Source organism: Asterias amurensis, chromosome 6 (assembly GCF_032118995.1).
Source record: "Asterias amurensis chromosome 6, ASM3211899v1".
Taxonomy (NCBI): Eukaryota; Metazoa; Echinodermata; class Asteroidea; order Forcipulatida; family Asteriidae; genus Asterias; species Asterias amurensis.
Genome location: NC_092653.1, coordinates 3,251,251 through 3,273,480, shown reverse-complemented (window position 1 = coordinate 3,273,480; position 22,230 = coordinate 3,251,251). Strand labels below are relative to the sequence as shown.

Sequence of the window (22,230 nt, the reverse complement as noted above, 5' to 3'; positions counted from 1 at the left end):
AATTGTGAGGACATCCGGCAGCCTGGCATCTGTGGAGGGTGGGGGAGGGTGTGGGGGGGGGGGGGGGCATGCAGAGGGCACTAACGTACGGGAAACGTCCCTGAGCGGAGAGATCATGAATCCGTTGGGACTTCTATGTAGAAGGATATCGTGCCGAGAATCAGAATGGTTTATCATTATTATTGTTCGCAGCTGGTAGGGAAGGAAATTTTCTCAATAATTATATTCACAATAGTTCTTTAATTAAAATACAGTGTGGCACATCAAAGCAATCTATAATGTCATTTAAATAACCGTATCGTATATAATAGGCTCAGGATTATAAAGTCGTAGAGCAGTTTGTATGGATTTATATTTAAATAAAATGTTTTTGCAAATCTTGGAGCTCCTGGTAAATGGAGTAAATTGACCAAGAGTGGTCTGCCAAAACGTTGTTGGCAAAAAGGAACATTCAATTTCTAAGAAAAACATTTACTTGTGGATTTCGATTACTGTTTTCATTTCTATATGCGTTTTTCATTTACCGACCTATTGATTGTTGCAAGATATGAAATACTAAAATTAACATCCAGCACTGCGACGACGATATGAAGTTTTACCATTCTAATTTGTTTATAATGCTAGCTATATAAGACATCGATATTATAATATTGGCTACTATTTAAAACTGACTGTAAATATCATAAAACACGTATTTTGAGGGTATACCGAAATAAATGTTTTATTGATTAATTGAATTGAATGATATAGTGAAATTCCATTAACAGCTGCCAAACAGATGTTTTAACTATGTGCCTACATTCAGAGACTGTTGCCTTTCCTCTTTGTGTAACTGCTCTTGGAATGTCAGCTGTGAATAGTCACAATGGACCCTCTACCTTAGCTGGGAAGAGAGCCAAAAACCCAGAATGTGAATAAAGGAACTTAGTTAATAACTTCTTTTGTGTGTGCATAGAGCAGACCCTAATCCTTTAACACTGTACATAGGCGAATGTCAATGGAGACAAAAAGATCCCCTCACTCTTCTCCAGCTTTCAGAGAGGCAAGTTTGACCTCTCCTTAGCTGTTTTATTTGGGTGGGTTGTCCAAAGGCTGACTGGGAACTGAATTTGCAGTAAACCACTCCTAGACAGCAACCTTTCGGCTAAAGGACACCTTGTAGTCTCATTTTCAAGAGTTTGCTCAGTAGACATTGGGTCATTCCAATGAAATTCGAGAATTGGTTGGACACTTCAAGGGGGGGGGGGGCACAAATTGACCAAGTCTAACCTCAGAGCCTAAGGTTCCGTAAGTATTCCGTAAGCAAAACTTTAAGTGTTGTAAATATCGTGAGAAATTAAAATTATTTGACTGAAATGTACCGGACCAGCGTAACATCGTCAACAGGAGGCCTGCAGTTTTCACCTGAGACGAAGAAGTATAGGGTAAGCATAATGATAACCACATACCCTACAATATAAACTTTCCCTATCCTGTTCATGGGTCCCTAAGGGCCTAGACTTGACTCAAATCCCAACCCCGCCATCGCCAGTGATGCTCTGCATCCCAACCTGTTCCATTCTCCGACCACATTTTGACGGTGAGTGCGCACTGCTACTACAGTATACGGCTTGTTTGCCAGTACTCTCACATCACGGGAATGGGACTTGAACCAAGTCTACCCAGGACAATTAAAACGTGCATAAATTATATAGTTTCTGAGAAATAGGAGCAACTTTATCAAGATTAACAAACTATGCGTTATACACTCATAAGTCATGTTATATTTAAATAAGGCATTCTATAATTACGTGCTGTATTCTTGCAAGTTTTACTGCTTTTTTTAATAAAAGACTATATTGTTCTTAGCATGTCAAGAAAACGTATTACAATATTTTTCGTTTCATTTTTTGGCATTATATCATGTTTAATAATATTTTATGAAATGTGTACTGTTTGAAATATTTTTTACAAATATTTTAAAGTCAAACAATCATGCAATCGTCAAAATGGCGCCTTGGTGTCCCAACAAAATAGTAACAGTTGGTTTGTTTTGCTTTTATTTCATAGTCATCCGATCACAAAGCACAAAAAAAATCATAAACGATGCAGACATCCCAAATTAGTACGAAGGTAGGAAGTGTCTCGTGAGAAGGTACGAAGTGACTCGTGAGAAGGTACGAAGTGTCTTGTAAGAAGGTACGAAGGTACGAAGTGTCCTGACACCGTTATCGAGATAGGATTAATCCTAGCGTTTCGTGAAATCGGCTGATGGTCCACCATATTTAGCCTGTGATCTTGGCTGTCTTAGACGTGGTGTTCCCAAGGATATCCTCAAGAACGACCTCCACTGTATCCCCTACTTTACCTCCCTGTATCGCTTGACTCGTAGTCTCCTGCTTGGTCTCTGAAGCCACGTATTGACCACCTAAGTTGATGGTGTACTTGAACTGGGGAGTGGACGACTTTGGGACGCTCCACTCCACAAGGTTTGGCTTGGCCGAGGCAATAGAGAACTCGATTGCTGCCTCTGTTGGTTGGCTCGCAGTCGTAACATTGAAGGTTTTGGATGTCCCCAAGTTAGGTGTAGGACTAATGGTGCCTCCAGTTGACAAGTAGTAGCAGTCACCTTTTACTCCGGCGTCGTAGTTGTCGTTGTGATTCTTAGTCGCAGCCTCTTGGGTGACGCTGAAGTGTGCCGTGGAGAAGGGGAACCATGTCCCGTTTGACGTCTTTCTCTTGAAGCCCTGCCTGAACTCAGCTGTTCGCTTGTTATCCCCTGTCCCCTGCCAGTCTTCCACAAAGCTCCCTGTTTCTGACGTAAAAGTGACGTCATTCACCGGGAAATCCATGGTGATCAGATGATCCCATTCATTGCCGGTTTCATTGTGAACCCAGAAGCCAAAGTAGGTATGGTCGTTGTGATCCCAACGGCGGCTCACCAGAGAATACCAACGGCCTGTCTGCCATCCAACGGAGAAGTTCAATGACCTCAGACCAGTTCCTTCCCCACCGAAATTGGCAGGCTCTGTCCCGACACCCGTAAAGGCTGCTTTGATGGGGTCTTTGGACTTCTTGGGGTCCCAGATGGAGTAGATGAAGGCTTTACCGCGAGGATGGTCCTGAATACCGCAGTATCCACCACCTTCCATACCAGCATTCCACTGCATGCAGCAGTAGTAGGTAGCCAAAGTGGCGCCATCGTCTGGTATCCTGACGCTCTGGTGAATTATGTCCCCTGCAAATCTGTCTTCGTAGCGAAGCCAAACCGAAGGTGCTCTAGCCATTCTAGCTTATATTTTGATCTGTAAAAGAAAATGTTGAAAAGCATTCTTCAAAACAAGTTTACAATCGAAGAGCCTTTTGTTTGTACATCTTATTTCCATTCCTACCAGCCAGAAACATGAAGTACTGCTGGTGTTTGTAGACCGTTATCATGGTGCGGCGATCTTGATTTTCTAGAAGGGCAAATAGTCGACCCGGACAGGTGTCATGACAAAAACTGTCCGCTGGCAATAAGTGTCCGCTCAGTAGCTTATTGCGTTCTGATTGGTCAAGCGTCTATGACGTCACATTGTTTGCTAAATAGTGTCCGCGGTGGTTAGCGTGTGTCATCATAGTTGTGATAACGTAACGTAACCCTCCTCCCTCCTTCCGGCCGTCGGGAGGAGGGTTACGTTATCGCAACTTGTATCATCACTGCGTGCATCGCTTTGCTTCATTTTTAACGTTTTAGTTTCACATTTTTGTAACGCTTTCCTGCTTGTATTTGATTATAAATATTCGTATCATTTATCATTTAGGCCTGAAGCACTGATTACACAATTCGCTCTTTTTAACCAGCTGCACGTTTTAAATACTTAGGTAAAATACTCTTGACGTACTTTTGAGATTAAGAGGGACGGTATATTTTTTAACTTGACTTGTATTTACTTGAACGCTCTCTTGGTTGTATCATGGAGGTAGATTTTTTTTGTATTTTATTATAAATAATTCGTAACATTTAGCACAGTCCGTAGTGTATTTGAACTAAACGCTGTCTTACTCATGGTTGTATTTAATTATATAATCAGCAGCAGCATGGCGCCGGACAGTATTTGTTGAGCGTACACTATTTGGCACGTAATACGTGCCAAATAGTGTCCGGGTCTACTGCGCATGCTTAGCGGACACTTATTGCCAGCGGACAGTTTTTATAATGACACCGGTTCCCTTTCCTGACATTGACTATTAGCATTCATTACTGTTGTTAGATAAGGAATGTGACCAATATGGTGACAGCGTGAGTCTGTACCATAGTGATCACACACAATAAACTCCAGTATTGAAAATCACTATTCAAAAAAAAAATAAAGCCCACCAGGGCATTTTGTTAACTTACCCCATTTTTGTTATCTTCAAAATGTATGTCAGTTTTGCCAATACGATAAATTCATCCTGCACTTTTAAAGGCACAGAAGTATGTGGATATTAATACTGCTATATTAAAGGAACACGTTGCCTTGAATCGGTCGAGTTGGTCTTTGAAAAGCGTTTGTAACCGTTTTTTATAAAATGCATATGGGTAGAAAGATGTTGTAAAAGTAGAATACAATGATCCACACAAACATGCCTCGAAATTGCGTGGTTTTCCTTTTACCTCGTCGACTAACACGTCGGCCATTTATGGGGGTCAAAATTTTGACTCCCATAAATGGCCGACCGTGTTAGTTCTCACAGTAGAAGGAAAACCACGCAATTTCGAGGCAAACTTGTGTGGAACATTGTATTCTACTTTTAAAACATCTTTCCAACCATATGCATTATATACAAAACGGTTACAAACGCTTTTGTTTTGACCAACTCGTCCGATCCAAGGCAACGTGTTCCTTTAAGTCTGGTAGATTCTAGATTCATGTAGACATCAACTTAGATAATTATAATACATTTTTTAAAATTCACATATATAGGCCCTAACTGAGTCCCATTGAAAACTACAGGATATACCTCCCACGTAAAAATCACAGAACACCTGTATACCTTTGTGTTTTGTACATTTATAATTTTTTTCTTCAATGTGTTTTGCCAGCAGCCGAAAGCCTATTGTTGTTGATACTGGTATAGGTATTCGGGTATCAGCTGCGACACTGAATTATTTAAGGTCACGTCTCGATGACGTCATCAAGCATCACGTGACTTCACTTTAAAGGTATATAAATAATGTGGGGGAAGGGTCCAATAAATGTGGCACTCTTGTAAAATTTGTTTGGTACCGGCAGTTTAAAATGGTATGCAAAGTTGTTTTTTCTTATAAAATGTTGAGCATGCAAACTGAATGCAGTCTACTAGCATTTGCAAACTTCACTGCATAATTGGTGCACTGTTTTAGCTGGATGAATGCACACTGCCCGAAGTTGCTGCGCACACTCGTTCACTTCAGAATTATTGGTTGCATTTTGCTGCATGTAACATGGCAATTTGATGCATTTAGCAGGTTTTTTCCCCGATGTGAGGTGAAAATACTCTATTTATTCAACAACAACAACATCAGCAACAACATACATCAATAACACAAGCTCCAATAAACACTGCTATCATATAACAGACACAATTAGTGATTTTGTAGGATAGCTAGAGGTATGGACATTAATAAATTTGCAGACTTCTAAACAAACCATTTTTTTCTCCACAGAACTCAGGAAAGTACTCAAATTACAGTGCTTAAAGTCACCTGGAAGTGGTATTTTTTCAAAATAAAGCTTTTGTCACTAATATATGTGTTTTGATGAGTGGAATGTGAATAAACAGTTAACTAAGGTTTAAAAAAAATCAGTTCTTATGTTATTTACAAATTTAAGAGTAGACCCCGACCCGAGAGGGCGCTGTTCGTGACGTAAATCGAGGCAGACTTTGCCTGTAATGCGTAGAGTAAACACAATTGCAAAGTAAATGTACGGACCAAGTCGTGAGTTTGTACGTATCAAACAATTTTTTTTTCTTCCCGGCAATGCCGACCAGGTGTATTGCTGCTGAATGCAGAAAAACACATTTTGAAATGTACCAACTCACGACTTGGACGTACATGTACTTTGCACGTGTGTTTACTATACGCATTGCATGCAAAGTCTGCCTCGATTGACGTCACAAAAGGGGTAGGCGGAGTCAGCCCCCAAACAACTTTATATATTTTTTAAACATATAAATCGTGACAAACAGTTACTAAAAAAATTGTTTTATTGTTCGTAAGCATATACTGTTATGTTTGAAAGAAAAAAAACATATATTTCCAGGTGACTTTAATACATATTGGTGTAAGGGTAAAATCCAACACTATGTGTTATCCCAATGCAAAATTAAAACCTATAGGCCTACTTCTTTCACGAAAAAATTAAACACAAAAACGTTTTGTTTTAAAATTGTGTTGTTGCCTCACCTTACTGAACATAGAGTAAGGATTGGGTATTATTATTTTATTTTTGCAATTAGGGGTTGAATAAAGACAAATGGGCGTGATTTTAATCTACAGGTCAAAGGGCCAGCAGCTCATACAGTTGGTGTAGAGCGCCGACACGCCAGACCGAGGTTGTTGGTTCAAAATATGGAGCAGGTTCGTTACTTTTGTTTTGCCTGTTGATTTTGTTCTCAAAGTTTGTAAAGTGGGCCTACCGAGTATACTATTAATGCTTTGCAAGCATCCGTGTATGGTAAAACCAAAAAGTATTCTTTATCCCCTATATACGAATTTAACATCTATAAAATGTAGTTTTGTTATGTCATGTCCACGCCGTGTCAAGACATTTTGGTTTGCGGTATACCGTGTGTGTATCTGCTTGCCAGGTAGAGTTTGTTCTTAGAACTGAGAACTGTCTGTCTATGTTCTACTACCGCGGAGTAGATTTATCGTATTGTTCGGGAGACTTTTTTCGGAAGGTATAGAAAATTGGATTTTTTTATTTTATTTTTTTATATTTTTTTTATGCAAATCGCCCAAAACAAGGCTAAAAGCCACTCTAGGTTAAGGGCTACAGGGAAGAAAACATAGACATGATGCAGAAACTCAGTGGAGCTGAAGGTAGGAATTGACATTCCTCTTAAAAGATGGAAGATTATAGGATGAAGGGAAACATGCACCAGGCAAGGAGTTCCAAAGAGATGCAGTATGAGGGAAAAAGCTACTGGAGTAGCTCTTTGTTCTACATCTCTGCACAGCCATAGTATAAGGATGAGAACAAGCAGAAAGCCTGGTCTCGCGTTCAAACACCCTGACAGGAGGAACAAGGTTGGATAGACTGGTGGAACATTTACCATGGAAATATCTGTAAAATGGTCTCAACGCTTGCTCTAGTCATCCGTCAGGAGAAACAATCTTTCGATCTTTGAAAAGTGTAGGGCCTTAATACCTTTAACGTGCCTAGAGCATTCGAGAAAGACCCTCGAGGGCAGAAACGTCAAGCCACCAACTATTTAAATAATTTATACCACAAGCCTAATGTTGGTAAGCAGTTTGCAAACGGCTCATACCAAGTTAACTTTTCAAATATAAAAGCACTTACCTTTAGAATCAGTACGTGAACTGCAGATGACAATCTACTTCAGGAAGATGCGGTGCAGATAGCTTTGTGCAGAATTTGAGCTCGAGCCCACCTTGTTTTATAACCTCCAGAAGGAAAGAGGTGGGACGAATAGCCGTCATGATTTGATCCTCACTGGTGGAGTGGTATTGGGTGACATAAATTGATGATTGGTTGGAGAAAAGTCGCCAGTTTCCGACTTGCACTGTTTATGGTGTTCATTGTTTTCCGTGAAGAGTGATACATTAACCCTGGATTGGTAGGTTATGCAAAGTCAACATTTTCAGACTGTGCGAGACATTTTAACACGTGTGATTGTCATTGGTACAAATTGAATACTCTTATTTCGTTCACAGTGAACTGTTCTCCAGAGGGATAAGCATTTAACCAATTGGAACCAAGATCATTGATAGAAGAAAAGTCGCCATCGGTTTCCGATTGAAATATTTCACACTTGTGATTGTAATTATTGGTACTTTTGCGTGTTTACGTTGGCCTGCTTTCCCCGCGCAAATGTGATTTTTCCTTCATAAATATCAATGCATGGTTTAACCATCTAGAACCATAATGATTTGTGGGGGGAAAAAGTCTCTGGTTTTTCCGCCGGACACACTTTGTGATTGTCATTATTAGCACAATAACATATTAGCTTATTTCATGTTCGTTGTCTTTTTTCCATGGAAAATGTGATTTGAAACAAATTTAACAACTGAGAACCATGGATCATGTGCGTTCCACCTAAGCGTTTTCTTAAACAGTTCTGCTCGTCTTGAGGAAAAAAGACGAGCAGAGATGTACGTCCACTGTTCGAGACGTCGAGGGTACACGTGGCTCTTTTCGTATTTACATACAAAGCTTCAGACATCACTTATTTTTAAACAGTTGCAAACACTTGTACTACGGTTATTTAAGTACAGTGTCGGATTCTGGCCTTTTGATTGAAATTGCTGCTTAACAAATTATCAACTGTTTTTTTTTAAACCAGATTTATTGAATTACATTCCCGTAAATTAGGAAAAGTGAGAAAGAGTGGGAGAAGGTATTGTTTGATTAAAACCGGCATGCCCCGGGGTCGGCCGGTGTCAGATGCAATCATGTCCGCCATGCAATACTGTCCGCTCCGGGGCTATGCAAAAACCGTCCGGCGGACATGTACATGTATGTGCGCGCGTAAGCGAACGTGCATATATGTACTGAAGTGACGACGTATATGCAGCATGAATATTCACGTATTTTATGATTGCAGCGAATACCCAACGGCCGAACATTTCCCATGTCATTCAATATGTACTTAGCTTGTAAAAAAAAAATTGCGAATTTTTAATTTACTACAAGGACGGTTTTGCACGGGGCGGACACAACTGCATATGCAAATGTGTCTGGGCGGACACAATTGCATTATGCAGCAGCGTCAGGGTGGACGCGATTGCATTATGCAAAACCGTCCGGCGGACATTATTGCATATGCAATAATGTCCTCCGCATAGTATTGCAAAGAGGACAAAATTGCATGCGACATCGGCAGCAGGGTCCGTGGCCGTGCTATCACCGGGCGGGCCGAAGGTGAGGTCCTTTATCGCACGGCCCGACCTTGCACGGTTTTTAGTCAACACTCTTTTATTTCTATTTCATATAAATGCCCTTTCTGATGGAAAATGTATAAAACTCCGTGAATCTTTTCTGTCGTTTTCTAATGTTTGTCATGTCCTCATGCTCCCGTTTGCGTATTGGTTAAAGGTAAAGTAACTTTTGGTATTGAAATCCTAGTGATTGTTTTAAAATAAATGTAGATTGATATAACCAAGAGTACTCTATGATATAACCATGCCTGTGGAAATTGTGGTTGCGTTTTCAAGATATCGCCGAAAATCCGGAGAGAATATGGCCACACACAGCTAGGAAGATAATCCATATAGGAATACACATCTTGAAGGTGACGCTTCTCAGATCCAAATTTTGGGGCTTCACAAAATTGATATCCTTTTACACAACTCTAAATCTAACCCTAACCCTAAGCCTAACTTAAAGTACACAAAATAATGCAAGACGTCTCACACCCACTTAACAATAATTGTTTTAAATTCAATATGTCAGGTATTCGTCTTTCTGTTCCTAGGACTTCACTTTGCCGCACCAGACGATCATTTGTTCCTAATGCTATTCACATGTTCAACAACAATGCTAGCAGGGTTACTAATGGTTGTTAGTATACAAATATTGACTGCCGAGGCGAAGCCGAGGGAAAATAGAACGCTACGGGGATCACCTCGGGAGTCATAGTTTTTAACCATTGCACGAGTAAAAGCAGTCAATATTTGTTTTATAACACCCCAAACATTTCTAAATACTGTACTATTATTATTAAGTTACAGACCTGAATGCTACAATCCACGGACGACGCGAATACAGATTGCAAACACTTTTACTTACTGTGCTGCATGTAGTGTCGTGCAATCCGAAATGGTTACAAACTACTAATTCATCGTCCTCGCACACGCAACGGACGTCCCGTGTGCTAGTCTTCGGACTAGCGCATGGCAAACCGGTGCACTATCACACGGCCGTCGTATGGGAAAACTAAGACATGTCATGTGACGCGCTCTAAACTAATGAGCAGGCAGAATACTTGTAAGGGGTGTTATAATCTATTCTATTCTAACCCTGTCAAACACCCTACTCTGACCCTGAACTAACCCCTATGTGGCAGGTCAAACATTAGTGGTTTTGTTTACTCTAGCATGGTTGTGTTTACTGTAACGAATGAACATAATATCAAGTATAAAAACATACAATGTCAATGAGACTATGTACTACTGGTGGTTTTCAACTCCAAGTTCCAAGAAACAATTAACATGTGTCTCTTGGGTGCTCTTCAAAGATTGATTAAGGGGTACTTTGGAATGTTATGGTATGAATGAAAAAGAAAAAGTAATTATTTTTAAGAGGGAAGTTTGGTGTTCACAGTGAAAAACAGCCAGTTAATGTTTTGTCAGGATTTTCTAAAATGCAACTCTGGCTTACTGTGAAGTGATAAGTGGCGATTTTAGGCTCTCCAATTTCCTTGACTTTGTATCTTAAATGGAAACATTTATCTGGAGGACTAAAGTGGTACTTGTTTAAGCTTTCAGATTGACACAAAGTTGATTTTTTTAAAAGTTGTTTTGGTCTATCTAATTTCTCAACAAGTTGGTACTCATCATATGGCTCAACTTCTTCAAAGTGCTTACCGCAAAAAAATATGCGCTTAGCAGCATCATGAAATGTTGCCTCGTTGGCTTAGTGGTTGCTTCCCTGCCTATTACCTTCGATAACCCCGGTTCAAATCGTGAACCAGAGTCCTGCAGAGGAACTGTATTTATTTTGTCCCTACACGACTGGAATTTCACAGTTTGGGATTTTCCTCCCACATCTGTAACATAAACACATAAACAAAAGTAAGTCCCCCCCCCCAAGTCTTCCATTTGAGCTCATTCAGCCATGAATTCATGGACATCTTTCATTTTTCAACGACACAACAGGAAACATGTCATAGAATTATTTCTACAATAGTTGTATTGGTCAAATGTTTTACCCTACGATGTTATGACGAACTGTTGTGGGGAGGGGAGGGGGGGACTTACTTTTGTTGATGTGTTTATATAACATAACATAACATAACATAACATAACATAACATAACAATTAAAATTGATTGGGCGCTATTCCATCCAGATCATAGCGCACTAGAGAGAAATTAACTTGGACAAAGGTGAGTCTTAGGCCCATTCACACGAGCGCTGCAAACGAGGGTCCCGTGCGATTTTATAACATCGATGTTATGAAATCGCAAATCCACGTCGTGTGAATGCTATGTATGTTACGAAATTACCTGGGTCCCGTGTTGTTCACAACACAGATCGAGACCTCCTCCAAAAAATCGCATCGATGTTATAATTATGGGGAGCCATCGTCTGAACCGAATGCCTGCGATCGTAACGAGGGACCGCTGCATGCGTTGACACGTGTAGAACTATGGAGGAAGAAATGGGCGAACTATAGCATGCATATACATGTACATGTACATACACGTGATGTATATCTGCTCAACGCTGGACAACGATCGTTTGGCTGGTAGGTTTTGTGGCCGGATGCTAGACCAGTCCAAACCTTGAAGCAAAAACATCGTTCAATCGGGAGCAGAATACGTCTTTTGGCAAAGCTTTTCGATGTTTTAATGCACCATTTGTTATGTCTCATCAATAATTCCATATCTGAAAAACATTTTCATTCAACAATGTAGCGTTTTTAACGTCAAAAACTCTATTTGAATCGTGGAATTTTGTGTTTTTCTTCGACTCGAACATGACTCGACGTCGCTGGATCGCTGCATTTCAAGACAAGCTCAAACCTTGAAGCAAAAACATCGTTCATTCGGAAGCAGAATACGTCATTTGGTTAAGCTTTTCGATGTTTTAATTCATTATTTGGTATGTGTTATCAATAACTTCATATCTATAAAGCATTTCCATTCAACAATGTAGCATTTTTAACGTCCCAAAAGCTATTTGAATCGTGTTTTTCCTTTTTTAGCTTCGAAAACGTAACCCCCTTCCCGCCGGCCGCCGGGATGAGAGTTACGTTATCGCAAATGTTTGTAAAATATTCTACATTTAATGTGACTTAAAATGAAATTGATTTCAATGAAATTGATTTATTTTATTTCTTTTAACTGTAAGGTTTTTGTTTTAACTCAAACCTCTTGCTTGTAGACTTTAGTCCATGCAGTCAAGCCTACCCAAACGAGGGACGTATGTTTACATGTGTGTGTCGTGTGAATGCTCGCTAAAAGATCGCACGCGGTAAAGGTGACAGACGGCTGGCGCCCTTAACCAGGGACCCTCGTTTGCAGCGCTCGTGTGAATGGGCCTTTAAGGACTTTACGAAAAGCAGACAGAGTATTAGATTCCCTAATGGCAGTTGGGAGATTGTTCCAAATCATGGGCCCAGCCCCACTGAAAGCCTTCCGACCTAGAACTTTGTTTGCTCGGGGAACATTCAAGCGAGTGATGTCAAGTGTGGACCGAAGAAATCGTGGAGGAGTGTAATGTGACAGTGAAGTGGTAATATAACGAGGTGTAGTTTTGTTAGAGCATTTAAAAACAAGAAGAGCAATCTTAAAATGAATTTGTTCTCTAATTGGTAGCCAATGAAGTTCCCTAAGTGATGGGGTAATATTATGTTCTCTCAAAGGAACATCAACAGCTTACTTTTTTTTCCATCATCTTTTCTACGCCGGTAACTTCTGACCTATGACCTACAGGTCTAAGTGGCTACCAAGGATCCATAGGTCTCATAAGAATGACGTATTTTGCTTTTAGTCTTGAATTTCTTGTTTACACACACATATCAGACACACTATGCCATAACTTGGTTGACAAATCAACTAATAGCTTTATTCCCAAATAAATTCTCCACAGATAAATGCAATTTTATTATTCAAATCATGAAATTAATATAGTGTCCACATTTGGTAAATAGCCATGTCCATAAATATTACAGCATTATAGACACAACAGACTCAAATATCCAGGCAAAGATTAACACACCAGTCTTCCTTGATCTGCCCCCCCCCTCCGAAAATCTTAGCAGAAACATTTTACCATTGACATTCCATAAAGATTACATTGTTGCAACTGGTACCCAACTAGGCCTATACCTCACTCATTTTTCGCTTAGCAAAAAGAAATTTGCTAAGCAGTATTTACTGTTAAACGGCTTTAAGAAATTGGGCCCATGAAACTCCTGAAGAATACTATAATGACTTCAAGCATTTCAGGTTATGTCCTGGCAAGCAGACGGGACAGTTCTTTTCAGAACTGAGAAGTCTCCCGAATTCCGAAAATCTACTCTGCGGTAGTAGAATGTAAAGCAAGACAGTTCTCATAAGAACATGAGCAAGATATACACACATGGTGTTACCGCAAACCAAATATATATTGATACCTTAACATGCAATGCCTCAAATCCCAAGATACTATATTGTTCTTAAAATTAAGAAGTTTTACATTTTGTTTGGAAATTTCTACGTACAATCTGAAAAAGATGTTAGTTTTCCCTCATTAAATATGTTCACATCAAAAGTTTATACCTTCAGAATTTCAGCCTTGCCAGAAAGTCCATGCACACTGTGTCTATACACTTGTGATTTTATAGCTGGGCTTGTAAGCAAAGCCCCAAGAATTTGCCTTTTTTTGTTTTGCTGCATTACTCGTTAAGATGGCCGACGTTCGAGTCCATGGAGCCAAGTGGGAACTATCCATATCCACCAGTTTTAAAATGGCTTCTGACAGGCACCCCCGAACAAAGATATTGACAAAAGTGGGACACCACCAACATAGGGCTAGATAGCTCAGTTGGTAGAGCGCCGGCACGTTAAACCGGAGGTCGTTGGTTCAAATCCCGCTCTAGTCAATTTTTCTTTGTTCAATCCAAAATCAATTTTAAAATGTCTATAATTAACATATTAGACTTGTACAAGGATTCCACTACAACTGTCCAAGATAAACATAATGCACAAATTATACAAAATTCATATCCAAATAAATATAGACAGACTGGAATACAAATCAATGTTCATATATAAACCAATATAAATTAAATTTTACAAACGACAACGATTACTTTGGGATATAATCCTATATTCCTATAGACAGTAGATTTATTGTTTCCGAGATATCTATGATTATACTGGAAGTAACATTTTATATTTCACTACCTTCCCCCCTCGAAAAAAAATAAAATTAATAATCATGAATTGCACCTTCTAAAAAGCCCAAGCTAGTGACAGACAATTAAAGAATTAAAAAAAAATTGTGAAGTGAACGTTTAAACTTCTTTGTGAAATGGGGTTTTGCTGGGTTGCAGGGCTAGTGTGATTGGTGCTTGGGGGGGGGGGGGGGGGGGGGGGGCGTGGGTAAGGAGTTGTTGAGGTGGGAGTAGGGGTTGCTGATCTGCAGGACTTGGGTAGTGTGTGCTTTGGGGCAAGAAGAGTAAGGAGTTGTTGAGGTGGGTTGGGATCCGGACAAAGTTAGAACCACGATACAGGGACAGAATATAAACTAAAAACTTTAAAAATCCACGATAGGAAATATAAGCACCAAGAAATCTCTAGATTAATGATCACATTGCCCATTTTACATTAGTCTTATACCGGTCTCCCAATATCTCATCACATGGAAATTCACATCCCACACTGTAAGGCACCAGACTATACAGGCCCTACAGCCTCATTATGGTTCCCATAGACTTGTGTAATACAAAAAACCAAGATGGCCGATAAGACATATACGTTTGGAAGGAATGTTATTTTTAACATGCACATAAAAGAACAGAGGAATAAACAGTTTCAACTATTTACACAAATCAAATTTCAATGGAATTCATACACACATACTAAATGACTGGTAACATATTTTGGGATATGTTATAATTTCATGTATATAATATTTATACTGCTATCGAGCAACACATAGGGCAGGACCAAATTTCATGTTTCTGCTTACTGCAGCATTCTGTGCTTACAGCCACCATTTTCCGCTTACAGGGTTAGCACCACAGTCTTAGTCAGCTGGGCCCAATTTCATGAAGCATTTAAGCACAAGCACGGAATAGTATTGTTTAGGAGAAACATGTTACCACCCCAGTCAACCATATGCATTTCATTACAAAGGGTTTCAAATGCTTTTCAAAGACCAACTCGACCGATCCAAGGCAACGTGTTCCTTTAACAATCGCCGTGTCAATGATAAACTACAAAGTTCTTGAGTTTGTCAAATACAAAATCTGCAAAGAGTTACTCAATATGTATCTGTTGTTTATTTGGTGTCTTTATAACACAAAGTGTAGCCATGATTGTGGCTGTGCACACAATGATTGTTCTGTTCCAATGAAACTTGGCCCTGGTTGCTGTATAGACCTTTATCATGCTGTTTCCATCTTGGTCATGTTCCTCGTATCGAATAACAATAATGAATGCTAATAGTCATTTTAGGAACCAGACTATTTTGTTCTTCTAGCCTTGGTTTGATTCATAGAGTTATATATAAGAACTAGAGGGCGCACTGGCCTATATACGCGCCCCGGCATGTGCGCAGGCGGCCGTTTTCCAAGTTGACAAAACAGCCATCTCACAGCGTGTGTTTGTGCGGCCATTTTGTAAGTTGAACAACCAGCATCGCGTGAGCGTTCAATAAAAAAACCTCAAACGTGTATTTCATATTCAACGCGCGTACAGAATGTCATCTTGCGGTCCCGTTGCATTTGTGCAAGCAGCATCACCAGTGCGCCCTCTAGTTCTTATATATAACTCTATGGTTTGATTACCTTGATATTGCTGGGAAAAATTCAAGATGGCTGCACCATGATAAAGGTCTTAAGTCATGATCTTTGCAAACTTTAAAAGCTGCGTTCCTTTTCTCAATACAAATCATGAATACTTTACCCGTTCCACTCTTAGTGCCCGAAAAACAGAACACTTCTGAGTTGGTTTCTGGGTAAAATTTCAGTTATTTACATCATATCAAAAATGTACATGGCTTTGTTAGGTTTCATCTTTATACACTACAGAATAGCTTAATTTAATCATCACATCGGTAGAACCTGTTATACTAACTAGATAGTTTAAAGGCAATGGACACTTTTGGTAATTACTGAAAATAATTATCACCATAAAACCTCACTTGGTAATGAGTAAAGGGGAGAGGTTGATAGTATAAAACATTGTGAGAAACGGCTCCCTCTGAAGTAATGTAGTTTTCAAGGAAAAAGTAATTTCCACGAATTTGATTTTGAGACCTCAGATTTAGAATTTTGAGGTCTCGGAATCAAGCATCTGAAAGCACACAACTTCGTGTGACAAGGGTGTTTGTTTATTTCATTCATATCTCGTAACTTCGAAGACCAATTGAGCTGAAGTTTTCACAGGTTTGTTATTTTATGCATATGTTGAGATTCACCAAGTGAGTAGAAGACTGGTCTTTGGCAATTACCAATAGTGTCCATTGTCTTTAAGTAAAGGTGTTACACAGTATTGATAGAGCTGACAACAGGCCTAGAAATTGGCTCTTGAAGGGTCACAGCAATTATCTTAAAAGTCCACTTTCACAAAGACTTATTGATTAGCGACATTAAAGCCACTGAACACAATCGGTAATTGTCAAAGACCAGTAGTCTCACTTGGTGTATCCCAACATATGCATAAAAAAATGAGCCTGTGAAAATTTTAACTCAATTGGTCATTGAAGTTGCAAGAAATTGATGAAAGGAAAAACCACCCTTGTTGTACAAATTAGTGTGCTTTCAGATAGTAATAAAAGGCTTCTGGCCTGAAGTGTTTAATTATTTGTGTGAGAAATTACCTTTTTCTCAAAAACTAGGTTACTTCAGAGGGAGTCGTTTCTCACAATGGTTTATACTATCAACAGCTTTCAATTGCTCGTTACAAAGTAGGTTTTTATGCTAATACATTTTGAGTAATTACCAAAACGTGTACAGTGCCTTTAATTGAACCCAATAGAGGTATAGCTGTTTATCTTTATGTTACAAGGCATTCAGGGAAGTGACTACAAACAAATCCTGTAAAATAGGAAGAATGTTTCCTTTAAAGGAACACGTTGCCTTGGATCGAACGAGTTGGTCTTTGAAAAGCGTTTGCAACCGTTTGTTATAAAATGCATATGGTTAGAAAGATGGTTTAAAAGTAGAATACAATGATCCACACACATTTGCCTCGAAATTGCGTGGTTTTCCTTTTACTTTGTGAACTAACATGGTCGACCATTTATGGGAGTCAAAAATTTGACTCCCATAAATGGCCAACCGTGTTTGTCGATGAGGTAAAAGGAAAACCACGCAATTTCGAGTGATCCTTGTGCAAATTATTATATTTTACTTTTAAAATATCTTTCTAACCATATGCATTTTATAACTAACGGTTACAAACGCTTTTCAAAGACCAACTCGTCCGATCCAAGGCAATGCGTTCCTTTAAAGGGGAGGTACAGGTTTGGTAATTACTCAAAACAAATATTAACTTAAAAACTGACTTGGTAAAGAGCATTGGAGAGCTGTTGATACTGTTGTCCAACAATGGTGTTTTTTCTTTCATCATTTTCTCCCAACACCGATGACCAATTGAGCTCAAATTTTCACAGGTTTGTCATTTTATGCATATGCTGAGATACACCAAGTGAGAACACTGGTCTTAGACAATTACCGATAGTGTACCTTCCCTTTAAGTCTGACAAATTATCAAATTTAAAGTAGTCCATATGCATGTCCAACTGTGCTTCATGATCGGCACGTAGCGGATTCTGGGTGAAATTTGAGTCTAAGCAACACCAGCAACCATCATGGCGCATTGATTTACACAACTATAAATCCTGGCCCAGGCCTTTTTCCAAACCACGGCTTCGGCTTTGGATTTGGCTCAAGCAAACATGGCTAACAGTTGTTTTGACAATTGCGCATGTTTTGCGTATGTGCTCAGGGCTTAATCTAGACGGAGCCTGAAGCCAGATCCAAGGCCAAAACTTTGGATTACAAAAGGGCCATAGTTACATGTAAACTATACAGCAAGGCGTACATCTTGGCAGCGCCATTTATTTTTAACTTTCGGTACTCAATTGTAAATTTTCTCAAACTTTTTTTAATTGCATTGCCACTAAGTTATTATATTAACGGATTCAACACATGTTTGAAGTATATTTCATGCAGATTTTCCCCACATCATTACATGAGCTTTTACATTAAAAACATATTTATATTTGCCATTATTAATGACCCCTCCACCATTGTTGTAAATAAATTTCTTAAATTTTGCAAAAACAAATATAAATTTAGAGGCTCAGAGCCTAAGGATATCTTTCCACAAAACTCAAACTAACCAAACACAGTTCCCTTTATTTTATAATTATTTTAACATTTCCTTTCTACAGTGTAACATTTTCCATTAAATATTTTACAAAAAATGGCCATGTACAAATTTATAGGAGGAAAACAATCACTAAGCTAGGGGGTCCATACTTCTGCACAGCCAATACAAATCTGTTTAAAGCATGTTTGACCCCTTAAGCTATTCAAAACAACCAATTTTATGTACAAATCAGCCCTTACAAAAGAATTGCACAGTATTACTATTATTATTAATTCCTCAAAATCATGCAACATGCATATAAAGCAAACGTGGCCCCGACCCCCCTAATCTAGAAAGAAAACTCCGCCTCTCATACAGGCGTTTCCAGTCCCACGGAAGGAAAGGGTATAGTTTCTTCGTTGTGCTCAAGATGGCTCCCTTGTCTGGGAGGGGACGACGCAAAACTCTCACTCTCTTTCCCCGGTGACATCTGATGATGGTCACCGGTGAAATGTGTACCAGTGTTCTTAGGTTCTGCGGGTTTCACGAGTAAACTTGTCGGTATGTTCATTTCATGATGAGTTGGGGGTGCGGCTGGCGTATAATGATGATCATCAAGATGGATACCAGCGATGCCTCTTCCGTTGTCATGCCAACCAACAGCCTCGTTTCCAGAGGCCCCGAAATGGTCATCGATAGGGGATGACTGCTGGTCGCTGGAATGCCCGCTTTTATCTTTATGCTTTTTGTCCGACTTCTTCATTTTCTTTTCTTCTTTCTTCTCTTCCTTTTTAGATTTTTTCTTGTCCTTTTTATCTGTTTTACTCTCCGCCTCCTTTTCTCCTCCCATGATGGCATCTCCGCTGGCAACATCCTCCTTATGGCCTGATTTGCTCTTCTTCTTCTCTGCCTTTTCCTTTTTCTTTTCCTCTTTCTTAGAGTTTTTACCCTTCGGCGATTTATCTTTCCCAGAGGTTGGTGAAATCAGCCCAGGTTCTGTGCTGTTAAGGTTCCAATCTCGAGGTGGGTTATCCACGTGTATTTCCCGTTGGAATTGTCCGCCCGAGGAAACGCTTCCACTTGGCGATCGAGCCTGATCACTTCTTGGTTCCAGGCTCCAGTCTCTCGGTGGATTGTCAACATGTACCTCTCTCTCAAACTTGGGTCTAACCCCCGAGGAGACGCTCCCGCTTGGCGATCGATTTAAATCGTAATCCGGAAACCTCTCATTGGATGGTTGACTCGGCATATCTCGTCGAGGGCTAGCGTCCTGCGCAGCACCTCTCTCAAGGGCGAGCAAGTCCTGGCTACCGAATCCCTCTTGCTTGAAGGAGGAGGACGGGGGTTTCACCTTGCCCCGTTTCTTCTTGCGCAGTTTGTCAATGTCCCTGGCCATGGCAGCAGCCTTTGCTGGAGCCAGTTGCCGCTCCTTGATGATGCGACGTCGGGCCAGTGACAGGGAGTGCTCTTCCTCCAGGTCCTTCTCGAAGACTCGTAGCTTCAGCATCTGGAGTCAAGTATAAAAAGATGAGAAGGTAATTGAGGCCTGGAATTTCATAGTTTCGTCATAGAAATCGTAATTTCATTTTTGAAAGGGCAGACCATTTTCATTTTGCAAAGGGCACTTTTGTTGGAAAATCGTAAAAGTCTATGGAAAACTTTTGAAGGGTTACCAAGGCCAAGACCAAGACCAGGGTCAACAGAGGTCATGGCCTCTGTGGCCTGCGTGTACTTCCAGGCCTGGCAATTCTGAAAAAGCTTATCACAGCTGATGAAGAGCGGATCTGATTTATATGGTAAACATTTAGTCTAGACTTTCTCCAGAAGACGGTCAGAGCATACTGATCGAACTGTCGAGTTGAAGACGATCAGAGCATACTGATCGAAACGTCGAGTTGAAGACGATCAGAGCATACTGATCGAAACATCGAGTTGAAACCAACGTTTCTTTTCAGAACCACCCCAACTCAACCTTTCCATATCATATTTGTATTGTGACATCATACTTTACTTAGCAACTTCGATTGATTTGCAATTACGATCAATCTTAGATCTTTGTGAAATTCGGCCCCTGGTCCCCTCAGAATTAAGATGTGTTAATCAGTGAACACGAGGACTGGGGACAGTAGGGTAGAACGATTGCAAGAATATTTGATTTGTCACGTTACCTCTGAAGCCAGGAAGTCCTCCTGGGTAATCTCAGCTGGAATGTTTTTCAAAGCTTCCATAGTTTCATACAAGCCCTGGCAGTCAGCAAGTTTATCGGATCGTCCTAATGTCTGCTTCAGCAGGACCAGCCCAACACGGAATAACACTTTCACACCTGCAGAACACAAGAAAAATAGTCAGTCAAAATGTGGCAATTTTCTTCAAATTCAAGTAAATTTTCTTCAAATTACACAGGCAAACACATGTTCTAATTGTTGCATCCCTGTGAAGACATCTTTTGTTCTTTCCTTTGTCCCTGTAGTTAAGAACCTCCCATCATGTACAAATACACTCATAACCTCCTTCCTCGCCTTTTCACGTCTTACTTCACCTTTAATAAAGACGTCCATAACCACAACACTAGATCTAGTAACAACATGCATGTCCCTTTGGCACGCACATCATACACATCAAATACTCTCCGTCACTATGGTCCTCGTCTTTGGAATTCGGTTGACCAGACTATCCAAACCTCATCCTCTGTGGTTAGGTTCAAAATATCTTACAAAAAGTTCCTTATTTCCCAGTATGTGACATAGTTTCTATACCTACATTCTCATTGTAGTTTTTGCTTACTTTGTCATTGTCATCTTCTCCAGTAGTTCGTTCGTATGTATGTATGTCTGTCCGTCTGTCCGTCTGTCTGTTTGTTTGTTTGTCTGATGGTCTGTCTGTCTGTCTGTTTCGTATGTGTTTTGTCCTAAGCATTTACCTTTAGTTTATCTATTTTGTTATGTAAAGGCAAGCCGCTACAAGCTACCTGGCTTATTTTGGGCCTTGCCTCCACGCGTTCTCCGCCAGTTTGTTATTTTTATTTCTATCATGTATATATACCTGTATGTATTACTATAATATTGTGGAAATGTTTTGTGGAAATAAATGTATATTGAATTGAATTGAATAGACTTTATACACAAAAGTCCTTGTGGAGAACCCTGGTCTTAAGAATTCCCCTAAGGAAACATACTGTGTTCCTTTTCTGTTCACACTGATTAAAGATATTATACAAGATTGGTAGAGCTGAGACAATAGTCTTATCTCATACACTGTCATGTGTCGTCTAATCAACCATACATCTATTAAAATGTTGGCTTGAAACGTTGTAGGGTCAAGAAAAAATAGTGAACAAAATATGCACAATTTGTAACATGTAAACAATACGTCCTTAATTGTTGTGTAACAGCAGAGTTAATCAGCTGGTTTAAACAGTTTTTCAGGTTCTTTTTTTTTCTTCAGAAATTAAACAATGATTTTTGTTATCCTTACCAGTCCTGTACAGTATCTGTAATTTTTTGATACAAATCGTGTAGTTCAGCCTACCGGTGGTGTGAGTAAAATTTGTAGCTTTTGGGAAAGACTGGGGGAGTGTCGAATCACCAGGAGGCCATTAACTATTATTTGTATATACACCATTGCAACAGCTAAACTTATTTTCTCAAACATTTCAAATGAAAGTTAAAACAAGTTGACAGACACAATGTGTCATTATATTACACGATAAGAATTATGAGAGTACGTCTCTCAGTGTGATTTGTAATTCAATTCAGGTAATAACACTTCCTTCCTGACGACATAACAGAGTTCGCCCTTAACTTTTTAAGTG

General features: G+C 39.7%; 2 protein-coding genes across 2 annotated transcripts in view; both read right to left on the bottom strand.

Annotated features, from left to right (window-relative positions):
• Positions 1-80: 80 nt before the first annotated feature.
• On the bottom strand, positions 81-10,093 carry LOC139938479 (uncharacterized). Its single transcript, XM_071934031.1, has 3 exons — positions 9,960-10,093; positions 7,512-7,780; positions 81-3,284 (listed from the first exon to the last, which is right to left on the bottom strand). Exon 3 carries the CDS (start codon positions 3,264-3,266, stop codon positions 2,265-2,267), a length of 1,002 nt encoding a protein of 333 aa, XP_071790132.1. The 5' UTR covers positions 3,267-3,284; positions 7,512-7,780; positions 9,960-10,093; the 3' UTR covers positions 81-2,264.
• Positions 10,094-17,502: 7,409 nt separating this feature from the next.
• The window catches only part of LOC139938987 (uncharacterized), a 44,387-nt gene continuing 39,659 nt past the window's right edge, over positions 17,503-22,230 (bottom strand). Inside the window, exons 8-9 of the mRNA XM_071934684.1 lie at positions 20,588-20,742; positions 17,503-19,926 (exon numbers count right to left, since the gene is read on the bottom strand). Coding sequence (XP_071790785.1) covers positions 18,790-19,926; positions 20,588-20,742 — 1,292 coding nt within the window. The 3' untranslated portion in view covers positions 17,503-18,789. The remainder of the gene's footprint in view (positions 19,927-20,587; positions 20,743-22,230) is intronic.